Raw genomic sequence first — 26,460 nt, 5'->3', positions numbered from 1 at the left:
CAGAGGGCCTTCTCGGTAGTGGCACCCACCCTGTGGAATGCCCTCCCACTAGAGGTCAAAGGGAACAACAATTACCAGACCTTTAGAAGGCATCTCAAGGCAGCCCTGTTTAGGGAAGCTTTTAATGTCTGATGGATCTCTGTATTTTAGTGTTTTGTTGGAAGCCGCCCAGAGTGACTGGGGGAACCCGGCCAGATGGGTGGAGTATAAATAATAAATTATTATTATTATTATTATGGGGACCACAGGGTCAGGGATAACCACTCTCGTCAATGCCATGATCAATCATATCCTGGGTGTGCAATGGGAAGATGATTTCCGATTCAAACTCATTCATGCTGAAAGTCAGTCCTCAGAAGTGACCGCCTACGTAGTGCATCACCAAAAGGGTTTTGAAGTCCCTTATTCTCTCACTTTCATTGACACTCCAGGATTTGGAGACACCGGAGGTAGGAAGCAGTACAAACGGATAACAAAGCAGATCCGGGAGTTTTTCTCCACCCCAGGAGGAACTGATCATGTAGATGTCATCTGTATTGTACTTCATGCCTCCAGTGCTGCCTTAACTCGTGCCCAGAAATACGTCTTTGACTCTGTGCTCTCCATTTTTGGGAAAGATATAAGGAACAACATCCAGGTCCTGATCACCTTTGCTGATGGACATACCCTTCCTGTTTTGGAAGCCATGAAGAAGGAGGATGTGCCATGAAGAAGGATGAACCTGAATCCTTATGGAAAGTTCTGGAAAATGGGCACTGCAAACATGAATACATTTTTTGACACGTTAAGCTTACTAGACAGTGAACGTTTAACTCTGACAAAAGAAGTACTCAGGGAACGGAAGGAGCTAGAAGCTGTCACGGAAGGGTTGCAGCCCCAAATCAGAGCTGCACTTGGAAAGCTGGAAGAGTTGAGGAAGACCAAGCAAGCTCTGGATGAGCACAAGTCTGACATGGAAACCAACATGAACTTTGAGTTTGAAGTTGAAAAATCTTTGCCAGGGAAGGAAGACATCTCTGCCGCTGGAAGATTCACAACCAATTGCATGAACTGTCACTGCACCTGCCATTATTCTTGCCCGATCCGTAGAGATGAGGGCAAGCGCCGTTGTGTAGCTATCAATGCAAATACAGGGAAATGCAATGTCTGTCCTGGCCAGTGCGTGTGGAACATGCACTTCAGTCAGAAATGCCTGTTTGAATATAAAGTAACAAAAGAGATTAAGTCTTATGATAAGGTGAAACGAAAGTATGAAGATGGCTCCGGAGAGGCGATGACCCCAGAGGCGTAGCTGCCAAGTTTTCCCTTTTCTCGCGAGGAAGCCTATTCAGCATAAGGGAAAATCCCTTTAAAAAAAGGGATAACTTGGCAGCTATGCCCAGAGGAGGTGCTTGGAAATCTCAACCAGGAATACAAAGAGGCTAAGCAAGCCTTAGAAGACCTGATCCAGAAATCATCTCAAAGCCTCCAGCGCTTGCATCAAATTGGGTTGCAGCCCAACCCGCTCTCCACCCAAGAATACATTGACCTGCTCATCATTTCAGAAGAGCAGGATCTGAAGCCAGGATGCCAGGAGAGAATCCAGCTGCTGAAGGAAGTGAGGGAATCAGCTGAGCTAAGAGAAAACACTGCAATCAAGGAGCCTCTTCTGCTGGAGGAGCAGGATCTGTATGAAGAGAGTGAAATGAAAAGGCGTCCCACCCACCCCACAGGCCAGATTTAGGAAGTTTGTTTGTTTTGATGCAAATTGCACCAGGACAGGTATAAATAAAATATTAATGTAAATAATAATAATAATAATAATAATAATAATAATAATAGTAATAATTTATTATTTATACCCCACCCATCTGGCTGTGTTTCCCCAGCCACTCTGGGCGGCTTCCAACAGAAAAATAAAACACAGTAATCTAGTAAACATTAAAAGCCTTCAGATGTCTTCTAAAAGTCTGGTAGTTGTTTTCCTCTTTGACATCTGTTGGGAGGGCGTTCCACAGGGCAGGCGCCACCACCAAGAAGGCCCTCTGCCTGGTTCTCTGTAACTTGGCTTCTTGCAATGAGGGAACCGCCAGAAGGCCCTTAGTGCTGGACCTCAGTGTCTGGGCAGAATGATGGAGGTGGAGACGCTCCTTCAGGTATACTGGACCGAGGCCATTTAGGGCTTTAAAGGTTAGCACCAACACTTTGAATTGTGCTCGGAAATGTACTGGGAGCCAGTGTAGATCTTTCAAGACCGGTGTTATGTGGTTTCGGCGGCCGCTCCCAGTCACCAGTCTAGCTGCCGCATTCTGGATTAGTTGTAGTTTCCGAGTCACCTTCAAAGGTAGCCCCACGTAGAGTGCATTGCAATAGTCCAAGCAGGAGATATTGTTGGAGACAGACTCTTGGCTATCAGCAGTGAGTTCAGGTCTCTGTGTGTTATTCACATCATGATGTGGGTGTGCACTTGGGGGATTGTGAAACCCTTTTTTAACAAATACTGCAACAGGTTCTCCATTTTTCTGTTGCTGAAAATAAAGTGTTTCTCAATCACTGTTTAGGGCTGTTCAACCCACCCACCCCAAATCTAGACTTGTTCAACACCCAATTTCGCAGTTCAGATCAGGCCACAATTTGGGCTGAATTGATTGAGACCCAAATTGTTTTGACCCTCTATCTGAATCCTGATTCAGAAATTTGAACCTTTGGTACTCCCATTTACTTGCATTGAGAAACCAAATAACTACAGTGGTATCTCGGTTTACGAACTTAATCCGTTCCAGAAGTCCGTTCTTAAACCGAAACCGTTCTTAAACCGCGGCATGCTTTCCCTAATGAGGCCTCCCACCGCCAGTGCCCTTCCACCGTTCGGATTCAGGTCTTAGACCAAGGTAAAGTTCTCAAACCCGGACACGATTTCCGTTTTTGCGGAGTTTGTAAACCGAATCGTTCTTACGGTAAACAGGACTGTTCTTAAACTGAGGTACCGCTGTACTTTCTGTTTCTCTCTCTTTGCTCTTTTCACAAGTTAGCCCCTCAAGAGGGGATTATTGCTGGCAAAGCTTAGATGGTTAGCTCCAAGGCTGTTTGTGTCAGCAAACAAACTTTTTTAAATACAAGTATGATATTTGATTTATTGGGAGAGGATGAGGGAAAGACGGCAAAATACTGTGTTAAGTGTTTTGAAGTCTAAATTGAAGGCAAGTAAAGATAGGAGGGGGAGTGACTGGAAAATGATGGAAAACATCAGTATATAAACTCTCTCTCTTTTTCTCTCTCTAGAGACTGGGCAAGATACTGAAGGATAAAACAAGCTGAACAAGCCACCAAACTCTCCCCCCCTCCTTTTCCTTTTTAGATGTAACAATGAACTTGCAAAAGAGTGAAGGCTGTGGGGCTGAACTGGGACTTTTAAGACTTCACCACCCCCTTCAAACTATTGTATGGAGACTATTGGGTGAGATTATAGCCCTAGATTGGAAGCCAGAGCTGTCAAGGAGCAAAGGCATTAACACGACAAAAGGAGTTGATGGCCCATCTGAGAGCCTGGGTCTGAGCAGACAGAGGTTACCATGGTGATGGGGTGTGGGTTCGAAGTGACAGGAAGAGAGAGTTCTTCCCAGAAGGGGGAGGAAAAAGACTGGGCTCCATCTTGGGCAGGCTGTCTGCAGGTTTGCTGAGAGAGATGCCTTGGACTCCAGGGCTGCACGGCTCTGAGGGACAAGCCCCGCTTGAAATGACCATGCTGTAAGATCTGGGCTCCCTCCATGCAGACTGAAGGTGTAAATAGGTGAATAAATCATATTTTTTTAAAGCTATAACAGTCTCTGCCGTGTCTCAATTCTCCAAAGGAACACAGGCCCTGGGGGAGTGCTGGGAAGCCCTGTATATAAGGGTTCTAAGATATAAAACAGCAATTCTAATACAGAGAGATCCTAGCATAAGGGAAAGAAAAGTTCTATTGCGATAAACTTAAGGGCAAAGGCTAGATTTCCTAGAAACATATAAAAAGGCACATAATAAGGGAAACGTATAAGGGGTACATAATAGGAGACACATATAAAAGGGTTCATAATAAGAGAACATATAATAAAGGCTGCATTATTAAATGATTGTACTACTGAGTGAAGTGTCCCTTTATTTTTGGGCGGCTTCCCCCCCCCCTTCTTCTCTGGAAACATCGTTTCGGAGGCTGCGACAAAAGTATATTTGGCTGTCAGTGTTGCAATGTTTACCCACACACCTCATTGAGTCCTGTAAAAGGATTAGCAGGATATCGGCTGCTTTGAAATGTGAATGTTGTACTTAGTTGTTTTGTTCTGGGCAGAGGGGAGGTGGAGAGGGGAAATGTGTGAGTTTAGGGTAACGTTGAGAAATGTTTGCATTTGCTGATCCTTAAGCCTTCCTTTATATGCCTGTTGTCTTTGTCCATGGAGTTTGGACAGTGTTCTCAAAGCTACGAACATGAGTTTGACCAAACTAACTGCGAGAGGCAGTGCAAGACAGGAGTGCCTGGCGTGCTCTGGTCCATGGGGCCATGAAGAGTCAGACACAACTAAACGACTCAACAACAACAGGCCTTCCTTAGGGCAGGGTTGCATCCAAGCAGGAGGGGTGAGGATCTCTGGAGTGGAGCGGAGACGAGGAAGATGGTGTTGCGCAGGATTCTGGGTAGCTGTAGCTGTCAGATTCGGTCACCCCTCTCTGTTCATTAATAATGGTGTCGTGGTTCCCCCCCCCCTTTGATGAATTTCTATAACAGTGATGATGGTCACAGATGTTCAGACGGCCCTCCGCGACATTCCATTTGCCGGGTCGGATGCAGAACACAAGCAGCAGGGTGTATTGTAGGCCAAAAAGAGATTTAGCTGATACTTCGCTTTCTCACACTAAAAGCCCCAAAGAGGAAGCTATGCTTTGTGGGAGGTTGTGTTTTCAGCCTGTCCTTTTGCATGGATTGTCATTATCCCCTCTGGAGGAGTTTCACAGGGGGATCTGTGGTGGGATGAATGGCTGGGCCTAGGAGGGAACTGCTTAATACTTCCTTAGGAGAAGGAGCAGCCCAGCCAGGTTTCCCTAAAGGGGGTGCTTGTGAGACCACATGGAAGGAAACCATTATTGGAGCCCCTGCCTAGTTCCATCTTTCAGCCGAGCGGCGCATGAGGGTGAGGTGGAATGGCAACAGGGCTCTCCTGGAGACATGGCTGCAGGGATCAGGGCCCGAGTGCTGCTGCCAACCCCAAATCCCACTGTTCTGGCCACTTCTGCCCCAACTCAACCGCTCCAAAGTCCAACAAGCACTGCCAAAAGGACCCCGCTTCTGCTCCCCCCCGCCCTGAAACAAACCCCTCACGGATGCTGCTGTTCCTTGGTGAGCAAAATATACAGTATTTGGAAAAAAACAAGGGGTGGGCCAAGATGTCATGCGACTTTCACAGTATTTTTTTATTAGTGTAGCCATATTTCGAAAAGTGAAACTGCTTGCAGCCGCATTATGCTATGTGTGTGTCCGTGAAATTCCGGACGCATGGCAACCGTCCTATTCCTGATATTCCTACGCCGCCCTTCACCCGAGGATCACAGGGCGGTTTTCAATATAAAAATACAGAAAAGTGTAACATAGTAACAAACAAAATTAATAACGATATCTGGGGTGGGGGGGTGTCTCTTTGTCTGCTCCCGGCTCTCCTCCTCCCGGGAGGCGGGGACCGCCCTGCCGCGCACGCTGCGGAGTCGGGAGCGCGCCACGCCCCGTCGCGCATGCGCTCCTCCCTCTCGGCGAGCCCAGCTGCTTCCTCGGACCTGGAGGGGCCGGGCTGGCGGGCGCGCGCCTGGGGCTGCTGCCGGGGCTCTTCGGGCGGGTGAGTGGCGGGGGCGCGCGGGGGGGGAGAGAAGCGGGCGCGTGGCCCCGCCAGAGAGAGGAGCCGGTGGCGGGGTGCTTGCTTCCTTCCTTCCTTCCCTCCCATCCTTCGGGCCAGGAGGAGGAGGAGGAGGATGCGGACTGGGCTTCCCCTGGCCGCGCGCCTGGGCTCCCTCCTGCTCCCAGGCGCGCTCTGCGTGTGCTCAGAGGCTCAGGAACCCCCTCCCCGCAGGCCAGGCCCCAAGACGTAGCTAGGCGCAGGTGCCCGCCAGGTGTCTTTTGCAGTCAAAGGCCTCCGCTTTTGGAGAGCGCCGGCTCTAGCTTTGCGCATTCCGCCCGGAGTCTGCCTGTCTCTGTCTCTCTCGTGGTGATGGTGGGGGAGTGGAGCCATTTCCCTGCCCTGGTGTTTCGGGTCCCTGGATGTGATGCAGCTGGGAGGCGGCGCGCCTGGCTGAGGGCGCGGGTGCCAACATCTCCCTATGCGCGCACTGGGCAGAGTAAGGTCCCCTCCTGCCGAGGAGGCTGCTCCTCGCAGCCTTGCATTCCCAGGAAGGAAAGGATCCAGCCTCCTGCTACGGTAGCACCCTCTCCTCGAGGAGGAATTCTCCAGGGCTCCTCCTCCAGGGCGGGCTCCTTCCTGCAGAGCTTCCCCGGGCCGGGCGGGGAGGGCGTCCCAGAATCCTGGCCCTGGCAGGGAGGGAGGGAGGTGGGCCAAGCCTAAGCAGGCTCCGGGACAGCCAGCCGGGGAGGACAGGCCGGCTTCCAGGGGTGCCCAGCAGACAAAAACGGGGTCCCGTGTCACACGCAAACAACCACAGGGACATCCGAGGAGGAAAGCGGCAGCGGGAGGGAGGGAAGGGGGAGGAGGCTGTTTCTAATGTAAGCGGAGTCTGGGTGGGCATCTGCCAGGGATGTTTTAGCTGAGACTCCTTCCTAATTGGGGGGGCAGGACTAGGGGGTTCCCCTTCCAATTCTAGGATGGGGTTTCCTGCTCCTTGTAGAGCCTTTTTCACAGCAAGCTGCTCCTCCTATTTCTGGCGGGGGGGCAGCTCAGAAGGCCAGCCAAGAGGGCCCCCCAAAATAAAACTTCTCTGGGTGTGTGCAATGCAAGTTGTTCGCCCTGGGCCCCTGCTCTGGAAAGGGAGAGAAGGGTGAGCTTGGTAAGGCTGGCTTGCTGCCAAGGGTTAGAATGAACTGAGCTGGATTCCTAGAGAGGACAGGTTAAAGATGGAGGGGGCAGGTCCTCCAGAGCAAAAGCCCCTCCCTCCCCAGTCCCTTCCCCCAAGGGTGTGCATGGCTGTTACCTCCCTGCTGTGCAAATTAGTGGCACCTTCTGGGATCTACTATCTCTTCTGCCTGTGCTGTGTAGAGGGAAGTGGCAGGCAGGTGGGGCTCCTCAACCTGTGAAGGCAGGCTATCTGGAAGAAGGAAGGCTCTGACCCTAAACCTCTGCTGCCTTGCGGGATATATTTGGGAGAAGAAAAGGATAAGGAGTAGACTGTAAACCAGGGGTCAGCAGACTTTTTCAGTAGGGGGCCGGTCAACTGTCCCTCAGACCTGGTGGGGGCCCGGACTATATTTTGAAAAAAAAAATATATGAACGAATTCCTATGCCCCACAAATAACCCAGTGATGCATTTTAAATAAAAGGACACATTCTATTCATGTAAAAACATGCTGATTCCCGGACCGTCTGCGGGCCGGATTTAGAAGGTGATTGGGCCGCATCCGGCCCCTGGGCCTTAGTTTGGGACCCCTGCTCTAAACAAATCCAGAATCGAGTCCCTAAGGCAGTTGGATGGTGCCTTGTACGCCTCCTTCTGGAAACTCCTGCAGCCAAGCTGGTTCCAAACATATTGCTCTGCATTCCTTTGGACCACATCAGGGAGGCCGAGAGGAGGGTCTGGGCAGCCTAGGAGTGCCATACATACTTGCCCAGGCTTGTGCCCCGTAGAGGTTACTTCAGTGCTGCTAACCTAGCAGTTTGACTTCATCCCCAGAGATGCTCTGTATGGTCTCTCGAGACAGACAGATGCCAGCAACAATTACCTGTCCTTTACCCCAAGTTCCCAGGGCAGATTGCAATATTAAAAACAGTTTAAACCACTTACCGTCACAGAAAGAAGGTGGCTCCTAGCTGCTTTTTAATTCTGTTTTCATCTTAGCTCACACCTGCACATCCTTTGGCCTCCCTCACTTGGCCCTCAGGGGGTTGGCCATCAGAACAATAACAGATGGGTATCTTTCCACAATAGACTATCTTGAGAACATTGGAGATCTGAAGTGCTAGAAAATGAGAGAGAAGCAGGAAGTGAGGGTGGGCGGGAGAGCAAGTCTTGAGGAGCCCCAAGGTTAGCACCCCCACTCTAGCCTAGTGTCCACATTACACAAGGTACAAATAACTCACTTGTCAATCACAGTTCTGAATTCATTCATTGACTGAAAACACTGAAATTGCCTTTTGCATAGTAACTTTCCTTCTAGGAAGGCTAGAGGATAGCTTCTCCGTTTCCTTCCTTTTGTTGTTAAAGAAGGCTCAGAGTCTTGGCTGTAGTGTTGTACGGGCCTGGTTCTTAGCAAGACTCGCCCACACTTGCTTATCTTGACAGTGTACCAATTCTATAACAAAAACAATGCATTTACTTTGTAGGGTTTGGAAGCAACTCTAATTAGCACAGTCAGAACTTGGAGGCTCTTGAAGGCTTCCCGAGAGCACAGATGGATGAGCAAGATTCATTTGGAACGGAAGCAGGAAAAGTCAGTGCCTTCAATATCGGGATTAGATTCTGGGAAAACTCTGTGCAGAAGATCCTGGGTGAGGAGGACACTCTCTGCTCAGATGTGCAGAGCCAGCAGTTCAGGCAGTTCTGCTACCAGGAGGCCAAAGGACCCCGAGAGGTTTGCAACCGACTCTACCACCTTGACTGTCAGTGGCTAAAGCCAGAAAGTCACACGAAAGCTCAGATGCTGGACCTGGTGATCTTGGAGCAGTTCCTGGCTGTCCTTCCACCAGAGATGGAGAGCTGGGTGAGGGAATGTGGAGCGGAGACCAGTTCCCAGGCGGTGGCCCTGGCCGAAGGATTCCTCCTGAGTCAGGCAGAGGAGAGGAAGCAGGTGGAGAAGCAGGTGAGAGAGACTTTCCTCTGGATATTCTCAAGGGGGTCTGAACAGGAGGGAGAGTACCCCAAAATTCTCTCCTAATGGCCCCCACCTTTTCTTTTTGAAGGTACCCAAAGAATGATATCAGATACCCCTAAAGTTTTTGCCTCTGCCATTACTTTCCTAATTTTCCTCCTCATTCTCTGTTTTGAATCCTTGTTGCTCTTTCAGGAAAAGGATCTGTTTGCAGAAATGGGCCCGGATTCCTCTGGGGCAGAGAAGACTCAGCTGAGCACCAGAGAGTTGACACTGGGTAAGGAGCAATGAGTTTTTTCCCCGTTTGGTCTCATTTTGTGGATTTTAAAATTAATCCATGGGTTTTTTGGGGGAAGACACTTGGGGACAAGAGTCCTCAGGAAAGGAGACAATTCCCCCCACTATATATATATATATATATATATATATGAAAAAGGTTTTCTCCGAAACCGCTTGACCGATTGTCCTGGAATTTGGACACAACGGTCCATGCCACTACCCGAGTGTTTGCACAACCTCAGATTGCTCACATCTCATACCTGCGCAGGTAAAAACCTGCTTTTCCACAAACTAAAACAGCGCCCTCAATTGGCGTTATTCCCACAGCTCCTCCTCCACCTCCTCCTCCCTCCCCATGGAGTCTAGCCCACACCCACAAACCCCGCCTCCACCACGAGATCCTGTAAAACAGGGGGACTCTGAGACTCAGGGGGATCTGAAGGGGGGCTATTACCCTCCATTTGACAGACTAACGCATGCAGGGCCAGCTAGTTAAAATATGAAATAGGTACAAACTTCAAACTGCACTCAGCAGGGGAGACATTTTCTAAGGCCTATTTCATAGAACTATTGAGTTGTAGAGTTGGCAGGTACCCCAAGCATCATCTGGTCCAAACCCCTGCAATGCAGGAATCTCTGCTAAAGCATCCAAAATATAAAATTAAATTGAAAAAATTAAAAAAATTAAAATGGACACGAAAGCTTATACCAAGAACAAACTTAGTTGGTCTCTAAGGTGCTACTGGACAATTTATTATTATTATTTTTATATATTTCGACTGCGTCAGACCAACACGGCTACCTACCTGATGCTAAAGCATCCATGACAAATGGCCATCCAACCTCTGCTTAAAAACCTCCAAGGAAGGAGAGTCCACCACCTCTCAGAGGAGTCTGTTCCACTGCTGAACAGCTCTTACTGTCAGAAAGTTTTTTTCGAATGTTTAGTCAGAATTTCCTCTCTTGCAACTTGAAGCCATTGGTTTGAGTCCTACCCTCCAGAGCAGGAGAAAACAAGCTTGCTCTCTCTTCCATGTGACAGCCCTTAAAATATTTGAAGATGGCAATCATATCTCCTCTCACTCTCCTCTTTTCTAGGCTAAACATACCCAGCTCCTTTAAGCATTCCTCATAATGCTTAGTTTCCAGACCCTTGATCAGGCATCCCCAAACTTCGGCCCTCCAGATGTTTTGGACTACAATTCCCATCTTCCCTGACCACTGGTCTTGTTAGCTAGGGATCATGGGAGTTGTAGGCCAAAACATCTGGAGGGCCGAAGTTTGGGGGTGCCTGTCTGTAAAGGGAAGAGAATATAGGGATCCTCCTCCCCTCATCAGAAGTAGCTCCTCCCCAAGCAGCAATGACAGCGAGGACGCTCAGGAGTCCAGTCAGGAAGTGGAGAGAGAGGGCCAGGGCTCTCTCAGCAAGGGAGAGCCCCTGCGACACAGTAGAGAGGAAGAGAGAGGGGGGGAAAGGGGGGAGAAGGAAAACATGGAGCGCAGACCTTTCCCCCCCGGTTCCGGAATTACACAGGAGAAGGAGGGGAAAGAGATTTGCTGTCCCTAGGCTCTTATGCTGGAAAAAGTCCAGGGGCGGTTCAGTACCAGATTCTGCGTCGGACTGAGTAGACATGTTGTACATACCCAGCTCACTGTAAATAGTCTGCACAAAATAAAGACTGCTGAAAGACAAGCATGGGGAGCGTTGTTACTCTAGAGTAGCCGCAACAATCCCCTGACACTGTCCTTGATCATCTTGGTTGCCCTTCTCTGCACATGTTCCAGCTAGTCAACACAATTCTTAAATTGTAGTGCCCCGAATTAAACACAGTATTCCAAGTGTGGTCTAAGTCAGAATAGAGTGGTACTATTACTTCCCTTGATCTGGACACTATACTTCTGTTGATGCAGCCTAGAATAGCATCACACTGTTGACTCATGTTAAGCTTGTGGTCCACCAAGACCCTGAGATCCTTTTCACATGTGCTGCTAGTAAGCCAGGTGTCCCCATCCTGTGGTATATTTGTGCATCTGGTTCTTCCTGCCTAAGTGCAGAACCTTACATTTGTCGCTGTTGAAATTCATTTTGTAGCTTGCGCCCAGTTCTCCAATCTGTTAAGGTCATTTCGAATTCTGATTCTGTCTTCTGTGGCATTAGCTACCCCTCCCACTTTGGTGTAATCTGCAAATTTGATTAGCATCCCCTCAATTCCTTCATCCTTGTCGTTTATAAAAATGTTAAACAACAACTTGCCCAGGACAGAACCCTGCAGCACCCCACTTGTCACTATTTTCCAGGATGACGAGGAGCCATTCATGAGTCCTCTTTGGGTTCAGTCAGTCAACCAGCTACAAATCCACCTAACAGTTACCTCGTTCAACCCACATTTTACCAGCTTCCTCATGAGAATATCATGGGGGACTTTGTCAAAGCCTTACTGAAAAGAAGAAACACTATGTCGACAACATTTCCCTGATCCACCAAGTTTGTAATTCCATAAAAAAGAAATCAGATTGGTCTGGCATAACTTTTTTTTTAGAAACTCATGCTGGGTCTTAGTAATCACAGCATCCTTTTCTAAAGGCTCACAGACCGACTGTTGAATTATCTGTTCTGGGACCTTCCCTGTTATTGATGTCAAGCTCACCGGTCAGTCATTACCTTCCTTTCCCCGCTTTTAGAAGATGTGGACAACATTTGCCCACCTCCAGTCTATAGGGACCTCACCTGTTCTCCAATAATTCTCAAAGATAATAGACTCTGAGATTACATCTGCGAGCTCCTTTAGCATAAGGTTACCAGATTTTTTTCAATGAATCCGGGACACTTTTCAACTTCCTACTAAATAGATGGATTTTGTCAGGGGACTGATTTGTAAATCCGGGGACTGTCCCTGGGAAACGGGGACATCTGGTAACCTTACTTTAGCACCCTTGGGTGCAGTTCATCAAGCCCTTGAGATCTGAATTAATTTAAAGTAGCTAGTTGTTCCCTTACTACCTCTTTTCCTATCTGGGCTGCAGCTCCCTCCTTACATCATTTATTCTGTTATCACCAGGCTGGGCATCTCTTTCCTTTTGGGTGAAGACAGAAGCAAAGAAGGTGTTGAGCAGTTCCGTCTTTTCTCTGCCACCCAATAGCTTTTCCCCATCTTCTCCACGCCTACCACTTGCTTGTTCTTCCTTTTACTTTGGACATGGTCAAAGAAACCTTATTATTATTATTTTTAACCTTTCTTGCAAGCCTGAGCTCATTCTAAGCATCTGAAGAAGTGTGCATGCACACGAAAGCTCATACCAAAACATAAACTTAGTTGGTCTTTAAGGTGCTACTGAAGGAATTTTTTTATTTTGCTTCGACTCAGAGACCAACACGGCTACCTACCTGTAACTCATTCTAAGCGTTAGCCAGCCTGACTTTCCCCCTGCAACTGTTGGCTACTTGTGTATATTCCTCCTTTGTGATTTCCCCTTTCTTCCATTCATGCCCTTCTTAACTCTCTGCTCATCCGTAAGCTCCTTACGCAGCCACATCTTAATTGCCTCCCACTTTTCTTTCTTGTTCGTATTGTCTGCATTTGGGCCTTCAATATTTATTCTTTTCAAACTTCCATCCAGCTTGGACTCCCTTCTCTTTGAGCATTTCTGACCTCAGGATCACACCCAGTAACTCCTTCAGCTTTTCGAAATTGGCCGCCTTAAAGTCCAGCATGTGTGTCGGACTACACTCAGCCTCCGTATCCTGAAACCCAGGAGAACATGATTCTGAGCACTTCCACTTCATCAATCAGTTCCCCCCTATTGGTGAGGACCAGATCCAAGATAGATGATCCCCTTGTTGGTTCTTCCACCTTCTGGGAAATGAAATTGCCAGCGAGGCAATGCAGGAATTTGCCCGACCTTACGCTTGTGGCAGAGTTTGAGTCCCAGCAGATATCCGGGAAGTTGAAGTCTCCCATGATGACTATTTGTCGTTAGAGATACACAGCTTCACCTCTGAGAAAAGCATGCACTAATGTCTTCCCACTTACCTTTGTCAGGTGACGGAAGGATGCCGGTAAGACCTCCTCATTCATCTTTTCATTGTGGTGGAGGGGAAACGGTGGCTGTGGAACCAGACCAGGTAGGAGGAAAACTGCCCTGAACATGCTATTCAAGGTTTATGCGCTGAGAATAATGAACAACCGCCTCAGTTTAGCTTAGCCTTCTGAATGTTGCAAGTATTATTTATCAATTGCTGTAGTTTTGCTTATATATTTATCATGGGATGTTAAAATAGGCATCTAAGCCTTTGAGAAGCCATAGAAAACAGTTGCCAGGGTTCACTTAACCAGTCCCATCAGCTGCACAATGGGGCTTTCCCACTGTCTCCTCCCCCTCCCTGTGCCCCCCTGCATGCTCCTTGAGGTCGGCTTTGGGGCATCTGGGGGTATCCCTCCCCAGAACAGCACATGGGGTGAGGAGAAGAGAGAGGGAATCCTTGTGTCTGGCCAACTGGAATACCTGATTTGAAGAGCACAGCGTGGAGTTCCACCCATTTGCACAAAGATTAATACCCATCATAAAAATACACAATAAAAGAATTCCAGTAACATGTTACAATCAGCACCCAGACTTAAAATCTGCAGCCAAACAATCCCATTAAAACAGCACAGCAACAAACAGGCAGAAAACAACGTAACAATGTGTAGAAGATAATCTTCATGCTGTCTGAGAGCAAGACATTTTTCTTCTTTTTTTAGGGTCCGGTGTGCTTTGAAGATGTAGCTGTTCATTTCACAGATGAGGAGTGGGCTTTGCTGGATCCTGACCAGAGAGCTCTGCATAAGGAAGTCATGGAGGAGAATTGTGGGATCATGAACTCTCTCAGTAAGGCTCCCTGTTGGATCATGATGTCTGTTTTGAAATTCAATACGTATCTATATGTGATGAACTTCCTGTATTTTGATGGAGCTCAACAGGGCCACCTGCTTTTCTGACGCTGCTGCAGCACATTTAGAATGGAGGGCTATCTACTGTTTGGTCTGCAAATATTCTTCCTCCATTTATTCCTTTTTAAACGATGATCGGGCTGGTCTGAATTGCCTAGGCTTCAGAGTTGTTAGGGAAGTTGAAGAAGCTTCTGTCAGGTTTTTTGGTTTTTGCTTTTGTCTGTTTTTGATTGAGCAAAGGGATGACTGACCTTGGAAACGGAGCGGATTCCTTGATTGGGCCAAACAAAATCCATCCCAGAAAAGAGCTAGGCTTTTCAAACAAAGGTAGTGAACCCTGTAGTAAGAACTCACATATGATTCCCTTCAATTCTTCCTCTATCACAGGTGTTCATGAGAATTGCTCAATAGCTGGGGCCTCCATTTATTCCTGAGGTTCTAAACTGTTTATCTCTTCATTGCAGGTGGTGATGAATTGGAAATTAAGAACAGGGGAGACCATGACAAAAGCCATCCAGTGGAGAATCTATATGAAGTTTGGGATTCTGGAGAGAGCCTGAGTGAGAGCTCCCGTTCTACTTCCTGTAAAATAAATCCCATTGGGAAGACACTCTATCAGTGCTTGGAATGTGGAAGCAGCTTCACTCGGAAGGAAAGTCTCACTTCCCATCAAAGAATTCATACAGGGGAGAAACCCTATCAGTGCTTGGAGTGTGGAAAGAGCTTCAGTCGGAACTCCCATCTTACTTCCCATCAAAGAACTCACAGCGGGGAGAAACCATATCAATGCCAAGAGTGTGGAAATAGCTTCACTCGGAAGGAAAGTCTCACTTCCCATCTTAGAATTCATACAGGGGAGAAACCCTATCAGTGCTTGGAGTGTGGAAAGAGCTTCAGCCGGAAGGAAAATGTCACTTCCCATCAAAGAATTCATACAGGGACAAAACCATATCAATGCCTGGAATGTGGGAAGAGCTTCAGTCGAAAGAAAAGTCTCATTTCCCATCAAATAAGTCATACATGGGAGAAACCATATCAGTGCTTGGAATGTGGAAACAGCTGTAATACAAGCACAAACTTTCATAATCATGAAAGTAGTCACCTTGGGGAGAAAGCATTTCAATGCCAAGAATGTGGAAAGTGCTTCACCTGGAAGAAAAGTCTCATTTCCCATCAAAGAATTCATACAGGGGAGAAACCCTATCAGTGCTTGGAATGTGGAAAGAGCTTCAGTCAGAGTGCCCATCTCACTTCCCATCAAAGATCTCACAGTGGGGAAAAACCCTATCAATGCTTGGAATGTGGAAAGTACTTTAGCCGGAAGGAAAGTCTCACTTCCCATCAAAGAATTCATACGGGAGAGAAACCCTATCAGTGCTTGGAATGTGGAAAGAGCTTCAGTCGGAAAGAAAGTCTCACTGCCCATCAAATAATTCATACATCGGAGGAACCATATCAGTGCTTGGAATGTGGGAAGAGCTTTAATATAAGCACAAACCTCTGTCAACACCAGAGAATTCATAGTGGGGAGAAGCCATATCAATGGCTGTGTACAAATTTGATTTTAGAAGACTTTAATTAGTATGAGAGTAAAGATTGCATTAGTGTATTTGTCAACCCAGCAAAGAAGTGGACTTTGTCTCATAAAACACCCTGTGCCCAATATTTCTTATTCTATGTACCCAGATCTGTGAGGTGCAAGTCATGGGCAAAGGTTTTGAATGTCACCTCTGGGGAGAGGGCAAAGAACGATGTGGCAACACTGATGAGGCAGCCCAAAATGCTGAATTTTTCTTTGGAAAAGTTGGCAAGCAATTCATGTGCTTCAACAGCCTATACTTTACAAATTTGTGGTGCTCCTGAGCACCACTTCCATCCTCAGCATGTCCAGGATGGCGGTGGTGTCAGTTTGAAGCTCTTCCTGGTATCTCCTGACCAGACACAGGACAGCTCCCAGAAGAGCCAGAAGTTTCTGGCTTCTCTCTGGGAGAAGGGTAAGTTGGGGATTCCCTTGCTGCTCTCCTCCTTCAATTCAAAGTACATTCCGAGAGGATGCAAGGAGCAAATAATTGTATCCACGAGGAAGAAAGAGTTTTGTGTTCATTGTACTCAAAGGTGGTTGGGAGCAACAGCAAGCACAATTTATTTACTTTAGCCAACCCCAGTCCTCATCTGCACACACCTGACACATGGAAAAAGGCTTAGATCAGGGTTCCCCAAACTAAGGCCTGCGGGCCGGATGCGGCCCAAAGGCCTCTTTTATCCGGCCCGCAACAACCCCACTGCTGCCATCCGCTCTTACCGGCATGGCGCGTCGCAGCTGCCCACTTCCGGGTCAGAAAAAGTGCCGGAAATAGCTTTTGTGCATGTACAAGCATCATTTCCGGTGCACTTCCGGGTCAGAAGAGGCCCATGCACATGCACACAAGCTATTTCCGGCACGTTTTCAACCCGCATGTGCACCATAAATAGCGTCTGCGCATGTGCACGGGCGTGCACTCCCCCGCTCTCCAGCCCGTCGCGCCAATGGTGCGGAGGACACCAGCCCAAAGCCAGGTACGTTTGGGGACCCCTGGCTTAGATTGAACCAAGATTCTGAACAACACAACTCATCCCAATGACAGGCGTCTGACACTTTCCTCCATGCCATGTGGACATATCAACAGATCTTGACCAATTGGAATTTTTTAATCAGTGTCTCACATATATTCCTAGTTACAGGTAGGTAGCCATGTTGGTCTGATGTAGTCGAAACAAGAAATAAAATAATTCCTTCCAGTAGCACCTTAGAGACCAACTAAGTTTGTCATTGGTATAAACTTAGTTGGTCTCTTAAGGTGCTACTGGAAGGATTTTTTATATTTTATTTCTTGCTTCACATATATTCCTTGAGCAGGTGTCACTGTTCTACTAACACTGTTCCAATGTTAACTGAGACTCGGTCACAATGGGCAAGGTATTTTTGAAACCATGCTGGGCGGCTGTGTCTCGAGTCAAGGCCTTGTGACCCTCTCCACATAAGGTCTGGTGCCCCACAGATTATTGGTTCTCAAACTCTTGCTGTTCTTGACAAGAATGGGAAACGATTCTGTCCAATATAGAACTGCCCATGTTATTCTGTCTTCCAACCTATCACCTGCAGTCCTTCCCCATAGCTGTTCTTGAATGTGACTCTACTGTTAGATGCCACCCCAGTCTCCACAGCAGTGTGAGATTCCAGTGGTCTAGGCACTTGCCCAGATTTTTGTTTCCTTTGGAAATGAGGCACTTCAGAGACTGTGGTTTATTTCATAGACTCATAGCGTTGTAGAGTTGGAAGGGACCCCTGTGATGACCAGTGTCCCACTCTCTCTTACTATCACTGCGACACAGGAATCCAGAGGGGAAAACACCCACCCTCTTCTCCTGCCGCCTCAAAAATAAACCCCTTTTACTAGTGGGTTTCTTAGTAAGGAGAGCCTTCCAGCTTACGTGGCCTGGTACCTTAAGAAACTCTAGGCTGTCTGATGGAATAACCTCTTACCTACAGTAAAGGGTCTCCCTCAGTTTGATTCCCCACTGTAAAAGTTTGCCCTTTTCACTCTGGCAACTTCTTGGCACCTCAGGTTACCCTTCTAAGCCGCCTCCGTGTAGCTCCAGGACACAAACTGCCACCTCCCTGCCTGAGGTGAGTTTTGCCCTCTCTTGAGCCACCACGGTACCTCTTGAGTCCTGGTACCTCGCTGGAAAATAAAGACGGACCTTTTTGGCAAAACAGAGATGAAGTTTTATTGTGTTAAAAGCATAAGTGTTTCTTTAACGTTTCATGTATTTATTTGCCTTGTTCCAGTTGTACAAGGAAAAAAAAAACTCAGTCAAACATTTAACTTTAAGTTTTCCTAGCCTCTTCACTTTCTTCATACAAGCCACCACACCCTCCTCCCTCTCCCTCCTAACTGACCAAACCGACACTCCCTCCTTTTAAACTGGGCACAGTCCCGCCCCCATCAGAGTTCTATGTCAGTCAAGCTGGAGGTGGGTTAACTCTTTGCCAGCCGGGTAGGAATAAACATTCCAAAAGTGCTTCAATTTGTCACAACCCCCTAGAGTAATCTAGTCCAACCCCCTGCAATGCAGGAATCTCAGCTAAAGCATCCATTTTCATGTAACCATTTCCAGTGTCTTTCTTTATTAAGACTTTGACTACTTTTCCTCTTCATTAAATGTCTCCCAATACCCTTCTCCATCTGTCTGCAAAGCAATTCAAGATTAATCCCAATTGCCCTGTCTAGCCGATTCTCTTTTCAGGCATAATTTGACCACCATAGAGCCCATAACAATTTATCCTTTTCAGTGTTTTGGAACGGACATTCACGACATACAGTCCCTAAAAGCAGCTAGTTCTGTACTGTAAAAGGCAGGTAGAGACCTTTTCAGTTTGGCTTGGCCATAAACTAAAAAGTCAATGGAATAATCAAAATGATCATTTTATGAAATTATTGCTTTCTCCAATGTATGTATGTATGTATGTATGTATGTATGTATGTATGTATGTATGTATGTATAGACACCCCTGACCAGAAAACCCAAAGCACTTGTAGCGTGGGATGTGGAAATCTCTCCCTTTCTGGGAAAGGCTCTGGCTGGAGAGAAACCTTCCTTGCAAGTGGCCTGGACCGGCTGTGAACTTGAGCTCCCTGAGCCTTCGCCTCTTTTGCTTTCACTTCACTTGGCAGAGCCCAGTTTGAACTCCCTGCACTCTGCGCACCAGATCCAGCCCCACTTGGAAAAATCACTGTCCAAAATGCAGCAGCCAGATTGCTGGCCAGGCTATTAATGGGCTGGCAGAAACAGTTGCAGATTTGGTAGACAGTGTTCCTTTCCCTTCTTGTAGTAATTTAGATATCCAAGGAGGGTTTCCTTCAGAGGAGTCTCCTTACCCCCACCTTTAAGGAGACCAGGACCACACCTGATGGGGCATTAGGTATCTCCAGCACCCAGCTCTTCATCCCGCCACATTCCCTAGTGTGATAGTCCATTAGGGAAGGGCATCCTAACCACCTTCCAGCTTGTCGACATCCTTCTTAACTTGTGGTGCCCAGAACTGGGCATAGTATTCCAGGTGAGGTCTGACCAAGGCAGAATAGAGTGGGACTATTACTTCCCTTCATCTGGACACTAGAATTCTGTTGATGCAGCCTAGAATAGCAGGATTTTGTTTTTTGTTTATGCTGCTGCATCACACTGTGGGCTCATGTTAAACTTGTGGTCCACCAAGACCCCGAGATCCTTTTCACATGTACTGCTCTCAAGCCAGGTGTCCCCCATCCTATATTTGCGTACCTGGTTGTTCCTCCCCAAGTCATTTATCCCTATTGCTATGAGTGCAGCAACAGCCTGCCGTGGAAGGACTCGCAGCGTGTGGGGGCGGTGAGGTTCTGGCACCTCTTTTCTAGAGAAAAAGCGCTGCCTTTACTGTTACGGTGTACTAGGTTATGAAGTCCTCAAGCCCCCCTTGTCTCTCCCAAGGATCCTCCCAAGACCATTCAATCCCAGAGACTCCAGATGAATGCTGCTCTCAGAGCGAGTTGGTGTTCTTGTCAGAATAGGATCACTTCTTCCCTGAAATTCCTCTCTGCCTCTTGACATTCACGGTTCCCTTTTGGGCTCCTGCTTAAAATATGCTTGTCAGGCAAGCATTTCCGGACACATAGATGTTGATGAGTTTTAGTCTTGTACTGTTAAATGTTTTTACGGCTTTTAATTTTTACTTTGCTGTTCAATTTAAATGTTTTGTTTTTAACTGGTTGTAATAGATAATTTAAACGTTTCCAGTAAACCGCTGAGATGTTTTATTACCATCAAGTAGCATATACATTTTATTAAATAAAAATAAATTAATCCCACCCACCATGTTCTTACTATCATGGCTTCCTGCAAGAAATGGGGCTTGTGAAATATATAATCATATTGGGCCAGAAAAAAAAACCCCAACTCTCCATCACATTGTGGATGCTGCCTAGACGCAGAGGTTATTCCTATTTATTTATTTATTTATTTAAAAAAAAATGGAGGTGGGGGCAAACTTCAGAATCTTCAGGGGGATATTTTCACTGATCCGGCAAGAGAAAGTAACTTTCTTTACCCCATCCACTGCTGCTTTGATCAGCTTCAGCCCAGCAGTGCCCCCCACTTTTTGAATGCCCCGATGGGAATGACAGGACCTCGTGTTGTAGCATCATGCTCCAAGGACTCCACTGGGATGGGGCTGCTGCTGCCTGGATTGCATCAGGTGAGTCCACTTCTAAAGGTGAGTTATGTGGATTCTTCCCCAACCTCTACCCCAGAGTACTGGAAACCACAGGAGGAGAGAGGGCTCTTGTGCTCAAATCCTGCTTGCTGGTTTCCTGAAATGGACGCGCTTGGCCACCGTGAGAACAGGGTGCTGGCCTCATCCAGCAGGCTCTTCTCGTGTTCTGATGCTGCCGGACCAATTATAGAAGGAAAGATGGAGCAAAGGTTTTGTTTTGTGCTAGGAAATGTCATAAGTTCATATGCCTCAGCCATGCCCCCTCCCCGCCACCCAAAGACACCTCAGAGACCATTTTAAAAGGACAGGTTAAGTTTTATTTGAAGGATGTTTCATTGGTGCAAATGGAGAAAGCAAAGCTGAGATATCCAGGGCTTCCTTGCTACTGGCACAAACAGTAGCAGGACAGCATTTCTGCAAGTGCAGTTGTATCAAGGGCTAAATTGATAAGACTATTTGCTGCACTCTTATTTATTTCAAGAAATTTCTATCTATTTTTTTCAGCATGGCTATTGATAAGAAAATGATCAAAAAGAATAACGCGAGTGAAAACAGCAGAATATAGCAATAAAACCCTGTCTCGGGGTTGATCGAATACGGCAGGTTAAATACAAAGCTAGGGCACAAGAATTCTTGGGGATTATGCACATTTCGACCTGCACATTTCTAGGCACAGGTCCACGCTTTCCTGGTTCATGTCCAAGCACGCCCCACCCCCCAACGCCCCCAACAGCTTTCCCTTGGGAAATTTTCACTATTGAATTAGAGCAGCAATTCAGGCTCTCTGTGGGTGGCTGTTTGTTTCGATTCTGCAGCTAAGAGTGGGTTTTCATGGGGAAAGTAGCAGAGCAAAATAAAGAAAAAGAGTTCAGACATGGACCTGGAGAACCCAGGCCTGTGCCTACAAATGCAGAGCAAAGGTAAGCGTCATCTTGGAGATGGGCAGCAGAGAATGGGCTGGAGGAGAAGCCTTCCTGGGGGTTGCAATCTTGGCTCTGATTCTGGTAGAAGGCGGAGGAGAGTCGCCCTAGTTCATAATCCCTTTAAGGATTCCGAGGTTATAACCTTCACTTAGAATTAACTTGGCAGTTGCAGCAAAGGGGTCACATGATATATCACACCAGTCTGGCTTGGATGTTCTGGATCAGCTGAAGTTTCCAAAATAAAAATAAAAATAAAATGGAAGGCACATATAGAGAACGACTTCCAGCCACCATCTTATGCTGAGGTGGGTACAAAGGACCCTTCTGCAGTATATGAGGCCCTGTTCACATTCCTTGTGTGATGTTCTCCTCCTCCTCCCATATGAGAATACCACACAACCCTATAACCCAGTCACCATCGCCAATTGGGACTGGTGGGAATGGAAGCGTCAAAAGGAATACCTTCTAAGAGTTTTGTTCCAGGAAAATGTAAGATGGAGGGAGGTGAGATGCTGGGTAGTCAAAAGTAAGGGTGTAGTTTGGGAGTAACTCCTCTTTTTTAAAATTCTATTCTAATTTTGGTTAATAGGTTGCTTGGGCATGACGGAAAGCACATCACCAGGGTTTTCCCCAGCCAACCATCATCTCAATTTGCTCAGAGACCCAAATTTTCACCTCTACCTATAAATCAGAATGTGGAACTTGTATACAAAGTTGGGTCAATAGCCCAAGCGCAAAGCATTTTCAGTACCTACCTAAACGCCCCAGATCACCTGCCAGGTGACAGACCTCAAAGCCAAGTGAGGAAATAATGCAAATTTAGCTAAAGCAGCAAACATTGCTGCTGCAGGTTTCCTGGGAGGTGGGGGAGAAGCAGCTGGACAAGAGGCAGTGTGAAGAATCTGCCAGCCCCCCCCCCCATATCCCAACTCTGGTCTAATTAACAGCCCTATAACTTGAAATCACTACTGATAGCCAAAAGCAATCGGAAGGTGTGTGCAACAATTTAGAAAATACGCCCTTATTTAAAACACTTGGTAACAGCTGCCAGATGCCCGGGTGCAGATGGGCATCAGAAGCAAACAAACTTCCTAAATCTGGCCCGCAGGGAGGAGGACTTTTCTTGTTCGCTTGGGTCATACAGATCTTGATCCACTGGCAGACCCAGGATATGATTGATCATGGCATTGATGAGAGTGGTTTTCCCTGACCCTGTGGTCCCCATCATCACGATTACTTTGTTGGGGACCTGCATGTTCTCTTTTCCCAGCTGATATGTTTGGACGGGGGCTGATCGATCTGAGGTGGCCTCCAGGGGAAGTAGATACACCGATGGTTGCCCATCTTCCACCAGGGTGCTTTCCTGGAGGTATTTTCGAGCTGGAATTTTTGCCCCTTCTTCTTCTTCCATTGCTGTGGAAATCTCAGTCTCTTCACTGGGCTCACTCTCAGCCCCATCAAAACATACAGCCAAGACTCTGAGTCTGTAGGTTCTGTGAGGCTTCAGCCCATCCAGCTGACAGGACTCTGTTCTTGCCCGGTGTTATGTACTGAGCTGAATCCTAGAACAATAGGATTCAGAATCAGCGGGAGCTACCCAATCCAACTCCAGGTGGAAGTGAATCCGCAACCTGATTGGCCTGCTGGTGCAGCCAATCAGGCGGCTGGCAGAAGTGAATCTGCTACCTGATTGGCCTGTAGGAGCAGCCAATCAGGCTGCAGGCAAAAGTCAATCCACAATATAATTGGCCCACAGGTGTAGCCCTGAAGTAGCCAATCACGCAAGGCCCATTGTGTAAATAATGTATATAAGCAGATGGTTTTGGGAAAAGAGCCATTCGTCTTCTCTTCTCCTCCTTGATGACTATGAGCTGAATAAAGAGCATGAAATTCACTCTTGACTCCGAGTATATTTCACTGGCGACGAAGGTGGGATCCTGCTGAGCTGACCGCCACCACGCACTGCACCGCAGCACCGCCACCTGCTGCACCGCTGCATCGCACCGTGCATCCAGGCTTCAGCTCCAGGACCCAAGGAACCCAGAATGGCAACCGACAGCAGCTTCTCGCCATTCAAACCAGCATCAGGAGACTGGGAAGGGTACGCCGCCCGTTTCAACTTCCTCCTGCAAGCGAAAGAAGTCACCAACGATGCCATGAAGAGGGCGACATTCTTCAGCGTCTGTGGAGAGGAGACGTTTGAAATCGCCCGGGCTCTCCTTGCACCTAGAGATGTCGCTACCGTCTCTTACAAAACAATAATGGAACGGCTGAAGGAGCACTTCTCACCACAGCCCTCGGTGGTAGCTCGCCGAAATGCCTTCTACGCAAAACGGCAAGCCCCGGGGGAAACCATAACTGGGTTTGTGACCTCCCTCCGCCAAGCCGCCCGGTTATGCAACTTCTCAGAATTGGAGAACATGCTTCGTGACCGCCTCGTCGGTGGCCTGAGGGACGAGATGTTGCAACGACGCCTCTACGCCAAAAAAGACCTCACGTTCCAGATTGCTCTGGAGGAAGCCCTGGCAACCGAAGCCGCCGAGAGGTCAACGCAAGAGGCACGACCGGCCCCGCCATCCCAACCGAGGGTCTACCACGAAGACCTCACCGACGAATCCGAATCTGACAGGGAGGAAGTACACCGAGTACAGCGGCGCACTCAAGCAGCACACACACCACAGCAGCCTCGACGAGAAGGAGGGAACTGTGCAAGCTGCGCGGAGAACCACGAGAGGAGGACCTGTCGTTTCCGCAACGCAGAGTGCAGGCAGTGCAGAAAATTGGGACACATCGCCCGGGTGTGTCGGGCTCGACTCACCCGTCGACAAGCATCAGATGACCGACCCAGGAGCCCCAGGTCACACGGCACCATGCACCAAGGCAACTCGACGGAGATCACGGACTACCAGGTATTCCAGTTGCCCCATCCCAGCACAGAGAAAATTTATATAGAGGTACAGATAGAGGGAGCCCCATGCCGCATGGAGCTGGACACGGGTTCAACTCTATCCATAATCTCGGCCCGAACATTAAGGGAACTGTGCCCTAATGGGGGTCCCAAACTAAGGCCGGCCCCATTCACCCTCCGGGACTTCCAGAAACGTAAGGTCCCTACAATGGGGGTGGGGACCTTCAGGGTGCAATATCGAGGGCGAAAGCAACAATTGGACTTGCTGGTAGTTAAGGGCCCCTACGTTAGCTTACTGGGACTGGCATGGTTTGGACCTCTGGGGCTAGCCGTTACCGGGGTGAACCGCACTAGCTTACAAGTGGACGTGGACGCCATATGCAAAGAGTTTCCAGGGGTTTTCGATGGGGCATTGGGACGATATACAGGACCCCCCATTGCCCTACAGCTAGACCCCGCTGTACGACCCATCAGGCACAAGGCCCGCCGGGTCCCGTTTGCCCTGAAATCCCGCATAGACGAGGAATTGGACCGGCTCGTGGAGCAAGGAGTGCTGGAGCCGGTGCCCAACGCCCCCTGGGAAACTCCAATTGTCACACCCGTCAAGCCTAACGGTTCGGTCCGCATCTGTGCAGACTACAAATGCACCATAAACAAGGCTCTCACGGCCCATGCATACCCAGTGCCAGTGGTCAGCCATGTCCTCGCCACCCTGGCTGGGTCAAAAATCTTTGGCAAACTGGACTTGGCCCAAGCGTATCAACAGTTGCCTGTGGACGAAGCCACAGCAGAGGCTCAGACGATTGTGACGCACAGAGGGGCATTCAGAGTAAAGCGGCTGCAATTTGGCGTTAGCGTGGCACCAGGCATATTCCAGAATCTAATGGACTCTCTCCTTAAAGGGATTCCTGGTGTCACCCCCTTCTTCGATGATGTACTGATCGCCGGGCCCACACCAGAGGAATTTGAGGACCGCCTCCGCTCCGTCCTGCACCGTTTCCAGACGGCGGGCCTCAAGGTGAAGCGGGAAAAGTGTTTACTGGGAGTGCCGCAGGTGGACTTTCTGGGATTTAAGGTGGACGCAGAAGGGGTCCATCCAACCGGTGACAAGGTACGGGCCATTTGTGAGGCCCCAGCGCCCAAGAGCAAGCCCGAACTTCAGTCATTCTTGGGACTATTGAACTTTTACCATGCCTTCCTTCCCCATAAGGCAGCGGTAGCGGAGCCCCTACACAGACTCCTAGATAAAAGGGCCCCTTGGGTGTGGGGCCAGCGACAAAGGGCCGCATTCCAGGCAGTCAAGGACTTGCTCGTCTCGAACTCGGTCTTAGCACACTTCGACGAGAGGCTGCCAGTGGTGCTGGCATGCGACGCCTCTCCCTATGGCATTGGCGCTGTCCTGGGACACCAACTCCCGGATGGAAGAGAGGTGCCGGTGGCATACTTCTCCCAGACGCTTGCGGCAGCCGAACGAAACTACTCACAGATTGACAAGGAGGGTCTGGCAATCGTGAAGGGCGTAAAAAAAATTCCATGATTTCTTGTACGGGCGGCCCTTTACCATAGTGACTGACCACAAGCCGTTGCTTGGCCTGTTTGCCCCTGAGAAGCAGACCCCCCAAGTGTTGTCTCCACGTGTCCTCAGGTGGTCAATTTTCCTTGCCGGCTACCAGTATGCACTAATCCACCGCCCTGGGAAGGCGATGGGCCACGCAGACGCCCTCAGCAGGCTACCACTACCAGAAACAGGCCCCGACCCAGCGCCTGCGCAAGAGGTTATGACCCTGGAGCTGCTTCCCGACCGACCCATTCAGGCACAAGAAGTTGCGCACCATTCCACAAAAGATAGGGTCATCTCCCGGGTCCTGGACTGGGTGTGGCGAGGATGGCCCAGCAGCAGCCCCGGGCCAGAATTCGCTGGCTACACAAACCGCAAACATGAACTGTCGGCCCACAAGGGGTGCCTGTTATGGGGAAGCAGGGTTGTTGTTCCCCAGCCCCTCCGCAAAAGGGTCCTCACAGCCCTACACGAGACACACCCAGGGGTAGTGAGGATGAAGGCCCTTGCCAGGAGTTATGTGTGGTGGCCGGGGATTGACAGAGAGATAGAGGCCTGGGTCCAACACTGCCAGACCTGCCAAGAATCCCGCCCGGAT

At 48.5% G+C, this 26,460-nt stretch overlaps 1 protein-coding gene and 1 pseudogene across 1 annotated transcript; both read left to right on the top strand.

Moving 5' to 3' along the window:
• The first annotated feature begins 229 nt into the window (after positions 1–229).
• LOC148684337 (uncharacterized) lies at positions 230–1,723 on the top strand (annotated as a pseudogene).
• A 3,789-nt stretch (positions 1,724–5,512) lies between these two features.
• LOC118092289 (uncharacterized) lies at positions 5,513–20,069 on the top strand. The gene is made up of 6 exons (XM_035130199.3): positions 5,513–5,840; positions 8,490–8,965; positions 9,170–9,251; positions 13,294–13,376; positions 13,996–14,122; positions 14,649–20,069. Exons 2-6 carry the CDS (start codon positions 8,558–8,560, stop codon positions 15,764–15,766), a joined length of 1,818 nt encoding a protein of 605 aa, XP_034986090.3. The 5' UTR covers positions 5,513–5,840; positions 8,490–8,557; the 3' UTR covers positions 15,767–20,069.
• The last annotated feature ends 6,391 nt before the right edge of the window (positions 20,070–26,460 follow it).

Source organism: Zootoca vivipara, chromosome 11 (genome assembly GCF_965207765.1).
Source record: "Zootoca vivipara chromosome 11, rZooViv2.hap1.1, whole genome shotgun sequence".
NCBI lineage: Eukaryota > Metazoa > Chordata > Lepidosauria > Squamata > Lacertidae > Zootoca > Zootoca vivipara.
Note: the sequence above shows the minus strand (reverse complement) of the source record. Positions and strands in the feature narration are given on the sequence as shown.

What these genes read in the sequence shown, in the direction of transcription:
- LOC118092289 (XM_035130199.3), top strand. Translation starts at nt 8,558, where the DNA reads ATGGATGAGCAAGATTCATTTGGAACGGAAGCAGGAAAAGTCAGTGCC. An exon ending in CACCAGAGAGTTGACACTGG is followed by an intron (nt 9,252 to 13,293) that starts GTAAGGAGCAAT and finishes TACCTTTGTCAG; the next exon opens with GTGACGGAAGGATGCCGGTA. An exon ending in TGGGATCATGAACTCTCTCA is followed by an intron (nt 14,123 to 14,648) that starts GTAAGGCTCCCT and finishes TCTTCATTGCAG; the next exon opens with GTGGTGATGAATTGGAAATT.